The sequence below is a fragment of the Oryzias melastigma genome, linkage group LG17 (genome assembly GCF_002922805.2).
Source record: "Oryzias melastigma strain HK-1 linkage group LG17, ASM292280v2, whole genome shotgun sequence".
Classification (NCBI taxonomy): Eukaryota; Metazoa; Chordata; class Actinopteri; order Beloniformes; family Adrianichthyidae; genus Oryzias; species Oryzias melastigma.
Window position 1 is genome coordinate 23,746,646 of NC_050528.1, and position 10,579 is coordinate 23,757,224.

General features: G+C 36.5%; 1 protein-coding gene across 1 annotated transcript; it reads right to left on the bottom strand.

The window, feature by feature from the left end:
• Positions 1 to 7,485: 7,485 nt before the first annotated feature.
• LOC112147108 (regulator of G-protein signaling 21) lies at positions 7,486 to 9,460 on the bottom strand. Its single transcript, XM_024273245.2, has 5 exons — positions 9,305 to 9,460; positions 9,154 to 9,213; positions 9,010 to 9,071; positions 8,767 to 8,933; positions 7,486 to 8,661 (listed from the first exon to the last, which is right to left on the bottom strand). The coding sequence occupies exons 1-5, from the start codon at positions 9,382 to 9,384 to the stop codon at positions 8,476 to 8,478; spliced, it is 555 nt and encodes a 184-aa protein (XP_024129013.1). The 5' UTR covers positions 9,385 to 9,460; the 3' UTR covers positions 7,486 to 8,475.
• Positions 9,461 to 10,579: the final 1,119 nt, after the last annotated feature.

Below are 10,579 nucleotides of genomic sequence, written 5' to 3' on the forward strand. Positions count from 1 at the left end.
AGAACGTCAAAGCGGTGTAAAAATAGAACAAGACTGCTCTCTGTGTCACATCCTCCATGCTTTCATGCATTTAAAAAAGCTGATAAAAGTCATTCATTGCCCACGTCACTGAACTCAAGCCTGAGCTATCTATAGCAGCAAGACATTCGAGTTTGTTTTGCTTCTCCTCGGACATTCCATCAGCTTTTCACTCATCCTTGATTTATTTATTTTTGCTTAAAAAATGTTCAATTTGTTTGATAAGAACATGCATTAAATTTACACTCTTCTGTTATTAATTTACAAAAAAATGTTTCTTGAACTTTGATAAATTCATATTTGTGTATATTTTGCAAATAAACGCTAAACGATGGAAGCTATTCCTCGGTAGACTCTCCTCTCACTTTTGGTCACAGCTTCACAAATGTAAAAAGAGCTGCTTGGAATTTTAAGAGTCACTTATAGCAGGGAACTAAAACTTGGCTGAACCCAGAAGTCCCGCAAACCAGCAGGACAGTGGATTGAGGTTGTTCCTGAGGTTTATGTAAGAGATTAAGTAAGAGCTCATGCACAGTCCTGTAACACTGAGGCCTTCTGTGAGGACTTTTTGGTTGGAAATGTGCACAGAGGGTGGAACATTTTCAATAACGTAAATCAGTATGACAACAGAAATGTCAGATAGAAGGATCAACAGCTGTATCTGTGAAGGTTATCCGTCATTAAGTTCATGTTATCAACAGGATTCTTTTTTTCACGTTCATCTAAAGTGCTCAGCTCTTCATTTGGTTCTGTTCTAACTGCTGAAGAGCTGTGGAGAAATGTTTGATGATTAGATGAATGAATGAAAACATCAGTGGGACGGATCACGTTGGATGTTGTAGATAAATTGAGATTGTTTGGACCCATTGCGAATTGGAAAACCGATGCTGTCAGAAAAGAGGAGATTCTTGGGTATAGAGATGGAGAACATGAAGGCGGTTGGTCTGAGCAAAGATAGAGGACAATGATCTGCAGTGCCGATCCCTACGTGGTTCAAATCCCAGTTGGGACCTTTTCATTTGAATGTTCTCCTTGTGCATAAACTAGCTTTCTTTCTCTGGACACTTCTACTTTCTCCCACAGTCAAAAAAAATGCATCATAGGTCAATTGAAGACTGAATTGGTGCATTGGTGTACGTTTTGGAAAACCATCCAGGGTGTACCTTGTCTTCTCCCAATAGTGGTAAAGATAGGCTCTAGCAACCCCATAACAATGCTTGGATTCAGCAGGTTCTGAAAATGGATGAATGAATGAATGAACTGCTAAATCAAGGGGGTCCAAACTTTTTGCAAAGACGGAGAGATTTTGGGATGAAAATCCATGAGGGCCGACCAATCGACCACTTTTCTTTAAACCCTTTTAATAGCATTAAATGCAAATTAACTATTTAAAGATTTTTTCCAGTGGGATGCTTTTTATTTCTCCAGATGGTAACAGAAGTATATCTAATTGCATTTCTAATGAAATTACTGTGAATTCCATATTTGAAGACCAGAAACAAAACAAAAAAAGTCTGTAAAAACGTTTTTATACATTAAATCTACATAGACTCATGAATTGTTGAATATAATTCACCTCTAAATTTCTAAAACTTTTAGATTTAAATAGTGTGAATAGTAAAATAACTCCAAAAGTTCTCTTATTAGTTTGGAACACACACAAAAATAAATAAATCAGTTTTTCTCTTTTGACCCTTTAAGGGTCAGAAAGTTAACTAGTCAAAAAGGCTTATTTAGCCTTTAAGTAATTTAGCCAATCACAATCAAGATATTGTGGAAACTTCTCTGGGCTGCATGTTATTGATGGTTTGATAACAATTTGAACATACACAATTTGTCGAAGAACCAGACTTTGGACATGCCAGCCATAAACGGAGCAACCAAAAGGCAAAAAAGTGTTCTAACTTAATCATAAGCAACCAACTTAAAACTCAGTATTGAGTCGGTCTGGCCTTTTTAAACACATTTTTAACCAATTAAAAGAAGAAGCCTAACAACTCACACACACGCTTATTGAGCTAAAACCCAGTTGAAATTGTAACTTTAGATGCCTCTGAGGAGTTAATGAACAAAGAAAATTCAAAATGAATGTATATTAAAGCATTTAAAACTTAATAATTACTGAATACATAGTGGAAATTCCTAAAAAACAATAATTCAGCTGGTAATTTTCAAAAATCTAAATAAAAACTAGACAAGAAGAGATCTATTTCACATGACTATGAATCCGAGTATCTGCAAACAGAGTCTGATTGTTGGATGGGATTAAGTGTGGCTTCTGTTGGAGCGGCAGCAACAGATTTAACCCAGTGAGGTCCTGTTATCTCTGGACCTGGCCGGCTGAGCATCAGCTGACGGATGGATGACTCATGCATGAAGCGGTTGGATATTTTAAATCTCTCTGTGCGCAGTTGTTGTTTTTTCCATCTAAAAAGTTACATAAAAAGTTGTGATAAAAGCAGTCATTCACCCCGTCTGATGTAAGACGTATTAAAAATAAACTTTCATGGACAAAATTGGTACAATGCTCACATTGAGTCATTTTCCCAGTTGAAATGCATGTACAATGCAGGCAAATGCATCTATAGGTGTATTATTTAAGCTTCCGTGAGGTATAATTAAGGAACAATTAAGACAAAATTGCCTAATTGGAGCATCAAAACTGTGAGTCATTTTATTTACTGCTTGATTTCTTTATTTTATGTCAAGAGGCTTGAGACAACTTCATATGCAAATCTGCGCTAAACTTGAATAGTTTATTAGATTATTAGCATATTTTTTGTCCAAACATAGAAGTTTGTTGTTTAAAAATAAGCTCTAAAACCCCCCGGTGGAGCTCTATAACCTACATTTACATGAGGACAGGGGGCTCACTCATAGATCAACACTGGATTTACATGTAACAAGAGCAGACGGCAAGACTTTACACGGTTTCACTTGCAATTCAAATCAAAGCAGAGCGATGGCACAGCTGCTAGATTGCTGTGTTACCACGGTAACGGAGACAAGTACGGCCGTGTGGGATCATCGCAAAGAAGTTTGGTTTGCCCATTTTCAATTCATCAAGGCTGAGACATGGTGATATTTGTGAAGGCTGGTGAGCAGAGTCTGGAAAAATAGGAACCACTAACAGGCTTTATTGGAATACATGTGAATTTTTGTGGGATTGACTTTTTTCTGCTAAAATAAGATTAGATTCAAACATTAACGTTCCCATCCTGCACCTCCAACGCTTCATATAATACTAACTGACTCTAATGACGATCCAGATCCGTTTTTGGGTAATAACCCAACATTAATGGGTTAGTTTTTAATTTGGTGCAACAAAAAATGTAATCAAACCTGAACCCAAGAGCCGGAGCGAGTCAGTCTGCTCGTTTATTTACCACATAAAAAACTACCTTAAAGGGCATTAAAAGAATTATATATGCTGACATGTCTGAGGTGTCACCAGCCAGTTCTTAATATGTTTTTTAAACAATAAAAGTGAGCAAATCAATGCCATAAGGCTTTAGTTTATCAAAGGAATCCATGTCCTATAAAGCATTTGGACCTCTGCAACTGTACCGACTGAAATCCACTCTGTTTGGGTCAAGACTTCTTCTGAAGAGGCCCAGTTCTCTGCCAGTTCTTTCTAATGCCATTATACATATAATAAAGTAAAGTTGACATGCTCAAAGCCTTAGGGCAAATCAGAATTCTTCCTTCTGCTTCTTCCTACCCCTCCAATTGAAGGGGCAGTTGAAGAGGTAGTGATCCCTAAATCGTTCTTTTTTTTCTTCTTTTTTAGGGGAAAGTAATAGAGACTTAAAGGTGCATTTTTCCACAACTCTCCATCTGGAGGGCTAAATGTAGAGGTAGGGGAAGAATTTGGATTCGGTATTTGGATTTCCTTATTTGTGAAACTAAAGCTTAAGTAACCACTTAGGATGTGCTCTACTCATACTTCCAAATTATGTTGTTTTTTATTTTTATTTTAGTAATCAGTCTATTGCTTCATAAATGTGAAAGTTTAATCAAGCAAATTCTCAACCCATGATTTGTGAAATCATAATTTAGTTTTTGTAAAATAATTACTAATTTACTCATAAATTCATGCTATTAAAAATTTTTTCCCATAATTTTACATCTTTATTCTTAAAAATGTTAGATTATTTTCTCATAACAATTTTATTCTTGTAAAATTACAATTTTTAAAAAATAATTTTATGACTTTATTCTTGGAAATGTTAGACTTTTGTCTTAACAACTGCATTCTCTTAAAATTATAAAGTTTTTCTAATAATATTACAAATGTATTCTTGAAAATGTTTGACTTTTTCCCAAAATTACTTTATTTTTGTATACTTGTTACTTTTCTCATAATTTCATAACTTTATTCTTGAAAATTTAAGCATTTTTCTCATAACGAGTTAATCTTTGGAAAGTTACTACTTTTTTTACTCATAATTTAACAAATTTATTCTTGAAAAGATTTGACTTTTTCTCATAATGACTTTTTTCACTTAGAATTACAACTTTTTTCTTATAATTGTGTTAATTTATCTTTGGAATTTTTAGACTTTTTCCCCATAGAACTTCACTCTCTTAAAATTACGACTTTTTTCTCATAATTTTATGAACTGAGTCTTGTAAATGTTTGACATTCTGTCTCATAATGACTCCATTCTCGTAAATGTATTTTACTCTCAAATTTTTACAACTTTTTTCTTGGAAATGTTAGACGTCTTTTCTCATCATGACTGTAATTTTTATCGCGACCCTAATACTTTGTCCCACTTTTGAGATAGTTGTGGGGGTTTTATGAACAAAGGGGTACCAAAAGCTTCTTTTTGAGATGAAGTGTAGACTCCAGCAAACTCCCCGTGACCCTGAAAAGGAAGAAGTGGGTACAGGTGATAAGAGGGGAACGGAACTTTCCTTTGCCCGTTTTACTCACACAGATTTTTATCTCCCATCAAAACTTTCCTCAGTTAGACAGTTTCATTTGTCACGGTGACCTCAAACAAAGCATGCTTTACTGAACTGGTTGTGCAGTTTCTCCATCACTTCCTGTCTGCAGGTCATGCGGTATCGAAGAGTGACTTCTGTTTCAGAAATGTGACTGAACAGACTTGTGAAAGAAGTTAAATTGATTTTATAGTTTGTTTGTTTTTTGCTGGTTGCTCTCATAGTTTCGTGCGTAGTCCTGCATGACATCACGATGGTCCTCCTGTTTTGCATTGATCCAACACAAAGATACAAACACAATGTAAACAAAGAAATAAATAAAGATGTTATCAATTTACTTAATGTTACTTTTCCCAATCTGAAAGTACGAGTGTGTCACAGGTGGAGACAGAAAGACTCATTTTCTATCACACAATTGTGATGAAAAAAGGATGTGGTGAAGTAGTCAGGCGTGAACTCGCAACCTTTAAAAGAGACATCTGAAGCGTCTCTACAGACTTCCTCTTTGCTGATCGTTATTCACAAATACAGTTGCGGTATTCTTTTTTGTAAAGGAGATGCGTGTTCATTGCAAGAAAAAATACTTATCTAGTAATTTGTCGTGTTTTGAGTTGCACTGTAAGTTGCTGCAGGAAAACAACTCATCTGAAAAGCATCACGAGACATTTTACACAGAGCAGACGGATGTAAGATCATGTTGGGATTTGAGTCATGCAACAAACCCCAACAAGTTTAATGTTTCTTTTGACACAAAAAAGAGAACTAAAGGTAAAAAAAATGTACAAAATGTAATTTAATTTTATAGTGGACATTCATTCACTAAAAATCTGTAAAAACAGATTGTCCAAATGCAAATGGATTATTAAAAAAAAAAATAATTGCATGAATGGAGAGAATTCAAATGCAAAAAGTGTAGAAAAAACAGAGAAAATTTTAAGGTTTATATCAAGTAAAGACAGGTTTTAAGTGCAGAAGCATGAAACTGAAATGTCAGATAAGCACGGACGTGCGGTCAGGCAGACATCTGTCATGAGATATATAATAATGACAAATTTGTGAATAATCTTTGCCATGAAAGCAATTTCTGTGCAATAATTTCTATATTTTATTTTGTGTATTTCTTGTTCAGTCTGTCTCATAACAGATTCCACAATCTCTTGCAAACTGGCTTTTTGCTAACTTTTTGTATGCAACCGATGAAATACTTCATTACATTTTTTTAAAATAAAATTTCGATTACAAGTTCTCACTTTCACCATATTTAATTAAGTATTTCATCGATCTAAAAAAAAAAAAAAAACTAGCTAAGGCAGACAGTTGTTCTGCTGCAATGAAGAGGGCGCACATGAGCTCATATTTTTTCTTCTTCTGTGGTTCTGCCATACATTTCAGATTCTGCATTGGGCCAACATGTACCTGCTACGTGTGGAAAGAATGCTGACATGAGATATGAAATACAATCGGTAGTTGGCAACAGTATAATGTGGTTAGGGTTGTGGCTAGCATTCATTGTCTCTGTCAGAGTCGGGTTCATAACACCAGCGTACATCTCATGACGCCAGTCTCGTTTAACAGCACAGGTTGCACATACATTGGGTTCATATATTAGTAAAGAGTCTGCGCCTCACCAGCCACAAACCTCACCACACGTCATCGCAAATCAAGCTACATCAGTCATTGATCATGCAAATGGTAGCAACTTTATATGCTTTTTAGTTAAAATACATTAATAGAGACCTGCTATCTTGTTTGTTGAATTCACCCAATATAGGTGAAAAAAAGCTGCTTTATGACGAAGCTAACCGCTTTAACTAATACCATCTATGAACCAAAGTACTACATCTAAATGTTAAATGATATTTCTAAGTATTGGAGTAAAAGAATGGTAAAATAATATTTAGTATTAATTTAATAATGATATAAAAGTCTCCTGGCTGTGAATGTGAGTGTGTGTGGCCGTAGGCCTTGCTTTGGACTGGCGATCTGTGTACCCCACCCTCCTCCAGCAGTAAGTGGGATAGGCTCCAGCAACCCTTTGACCCTTAAACGATTCAGTGGGTCCAGAAAATGGTTGGTTGGATGGATGACATAGAAGTACATGATATATGTAAAAGTAAAACTACATATAAAATCTAAATTTCAATAAAACCTGAAGTTGAAAAGGTTAATCTAAGCACAATTTTAAATATTAAACAAGTTAAACATACATGTAAAGCTAGACATAAATATAAATGTTTAATGTTCTTGATGTTTAATGCAAGTAAAACATGTACATGTTAAATCTAAATGTTATAGCTAAATCTAAAGTTTTTTGGAGAAAAAAAAATAATTTAATCAATTTAATTAAGCATTTTACATCTAGATATTTGGACCAAGGACAGTCAGAGAGGAAATATGTCTCATTTATGAATGGATATAAAGAACACATGAACAAACCAGGGACTAAACAGATGTATATCATAAGTTTTGTCCTGTTTATATACAATTTACCGATATTTAATGAAGAAAACACACATCTGGATGGAGATTTTGTCTTAAAGACTCTCAGTCTCATCATTTATTTTTTTACAATAAAGGTTTCACACTCTACACTTATTGGTAAATATATAGCTTTTTTATTTACAGTTGGTACAAATCATAAATATCTATGTACAATACAGTGTCGGCTGTTGTGAGAGTGTAAATATTGAAGAGTATAAAACAAACTTTCTATTTACAATTTTTAGTGAAAAATAAACTCAAGAAGAGAAATCTTTGTGTTTAAAAAAAAAACGTTTTCCTCTTGGATGGAAGGTGCTTTCTAAACCACAAAGGGTCCTGTTGTCACTTACAGAAAGTCCCCAAAATTTTCATTGCACTCATCAAAAAGCTTCATCATCATCAGAATTGAGCTTTCGGCTCTTGCAGTGTCGTTTTGATGTGGGCATGGCGGTCTTCCTCCAGCTCCGTCTCGTAACAGACGTTCTCCAAAAAACTACTAGAAACCCCCCTGCAGGAACTCGTGTCTCACTAAAAGACAGAGTGGGCCTCTGGTCATATTTAAGTCAGCAACGAGGGCTTGAAAGGAAAGGAAGAGGTGTTTCACTCAGTATTTCCCTCAACTTTCTGTTTCTCTTATGGTCTAAAATGGTTCTTCCTTTCACAGCTTATGTTAGATTGAAGACTGAGTTAACGTGCATGGAAAAACAAAACATGATTACAATTTACATATTTTGCCATTTTTGGGTTGCTGTTTACTCTGTCATTTACATGCATCCCACAGATGAAAGGGGACACTTTTCAGAGCCGACATGTCAAACAAGCACACTTTGTGGTCACAATTGGGTTTCCTGTCCCGCTAAAAATCTCTATTTGTCTGGTCTGATGTAAAAAATCTCTCATTCTGGAGGAAGCGACAAAGATTTTTGGGCCCCTTCCAAATTGAAGCTGGCACACACCAAAGTCCCAGGAAGTCCTGGACGTAGCTTAACAGTCCACCTTCTTGTAGTCCTGGAGGGTTTTGATTCTTCACACCGTCACTGATTCTGACGTGGAGTTGAGTAAAGTCCTGTAAAGGTCCGATTTCAGGAAGCGGGGGTACGAGTCCTTTTCCATTAACCCGAAGACGATCTTTTGGGCTTCGATGAAGCATGTGGTAGAAGGAGTCTTCATGTTCCACCTGATTAGCTCCCTGGTCTTGTGATCGATGTTGATCTGTAATTTAAAGAGTCAAAATGAGACTTCAGGGGAATGAAGCAGTGCCAATCGTCTCTTTGTTTTGTTGAAGTGGATTCTGAACTGAAAGTGGTCTGTACTTACTTCTCTGGGAGCCTCGGCTTGAACGTAGGATTTGAAGATCTTCTTGGCCCTGGAGGACAACCTGAAGGTATGTTTGATCTTCTTAAACTCCTCACAGACCAGCCAAAACTCCAGGTTTTCATCACTGAACTCTGACTTCAAGAAGGCCTGAAAGATCTTCATTCCACCTAGAAGAGTTGGGAAACTGGTTAATACTCAACCTTTGCTTTTGAAAACTTTAAAAAACTCATTGTTTTAACTTACATTTCGAGGACAGAAGTCTCTCCAGTGAGTCGGACCATTGCAGCATCTCCTCTAAACAAAGCCTGCAAAAGAAAGCATGGGTTATTAAACTGTGAAACCATGAGAAATGCAGTGAAGATGTTGTTTTTTATCTCCTAAACTTACCCGTCAGTGCTAAGTGCTTGAGAAGATCTACTGTGTGACTGAGACCGCAAGCTGTCTCCACTGGTTAGAAAAAGAAAACACATTTCACTTAACCAACAAATTCAAAATTTTCTGAGATATTGAGATGGAAGTTAAAATAAAAATCTTTTACCGATTTCTTTCTGTCTTTTTATCTCCCGTCTCCATATTCTGCCCCCACAGGTCTAACGGTGCTGGAACTAGGCTTGGCATTGCAAAGATAATTTGTGTGATTTAATGTTAAGTCGCTCTCTGAAAGCTACAACTGCGTCTGTGTGGTGAACGCGCCCAACATCCCCTTTTATATATGCAAAAAGCACAAGACCGAAAGCATGGTGGGACTCATCATTCTGAACAAACCACACACACAAAGAGGAAGCGGCGGATGACGCAAACGCTCGAGCAAACGTGTCGTACGCAGCTGTCTGACTGTACTGTACTTCAACCTGCATTGTTGAGTTTAGAGTCCGGCCATGCAAATGCGACAGTGGAAAATTTTGTTGCTGATAAGCAAATGATTTAGGAGTTATCTGTTTGGTCTTTCTTTGCTGCTGTTTCTGGTGTTGGAAACATTTTTAACTAGATACTGAGACCTGTTGGTCCCTGACAACCTGATACACACTGAGACTAGTGAGCCACAGGTGAGCTACAAAAACCTCAACTCAAGTGAAACCTCTGCTTCAGCATGAACCTCAACGGTGGCACATCCCTTAGCAAAAATAGTACACTTTAAGTTTATTAAATTAAGTAAACTTGAGTATAAGTATAGTAAATCTATTAAAGACCATGTACATGTAGAGTAGGAAGTATAACTTCTGATTAAATATACTTGTAGTACACTTCTTACTACTTTTTAACATGTTATTGAGACATTTTTTTAATATATCAAGAAAATTAAGATCAAAATTGCATTTCTAAGTAGGTATTGAATCTGGACAGACGCAAAAATGCCATTGGAAAGAGTCTGTACTTATGATGTAGAAGCCACAATTATCAGGCCATGAGTGTCCTGGTCCGCTCCATTCTGATTCATCGATTTGCAGACAAATAGATTCATTAACGCTTTCGCTTTTCTCATCTTAGCTAACATCTGGCTCAAAATTGTACGGCTGGATAGCTCTAATATTGCTCTGCACTGTTGTTGCACCTGTAATATTATGTTGGGGTTGTGATGGGCTTTAAGCTTTTGGGAGAGAGTCTAAACCAATGGTTGATGGGAAGTTGGGGTAGGCTGCGCCAATGGTGCCGCTTTAAGGTGTTGTGTCACAGGGTGGATTTTAATTTTCTTATATGTATTTTATTTGGGTTTTTAATGTTCTGGCTCTGCTCAAACTGACTGAGGGCCAGTGAATGCCCCACCAACGAACTGATTAGCAACAGGTGTGGAGCAAGGTGGCTCTCGATGCTG

Coding starts and splice junctions, on each gene's coding strand:
- LOC112147108 (XM_024273245.2), bottom strand. CDS start 9,384: ATGCCAAGCCTAGTTCCAGCACCGTTAGACCTGTGGGGGCAGAATATG. Junction 8,934..9,009: donor GAGACTTCTGTCCTCGAAAT/GTAAGTTAAAAC, acceptor CAACTCTTCTAG/GTGGAATGAAGATCTTTCAG. Junction 8,662..8,766: donor AAGCCGAGGCTCCCAGAGAA/GTAAGTACAGAC, acceptor TTTAAATTACAG/ATCAACATCGATCACAAGAC.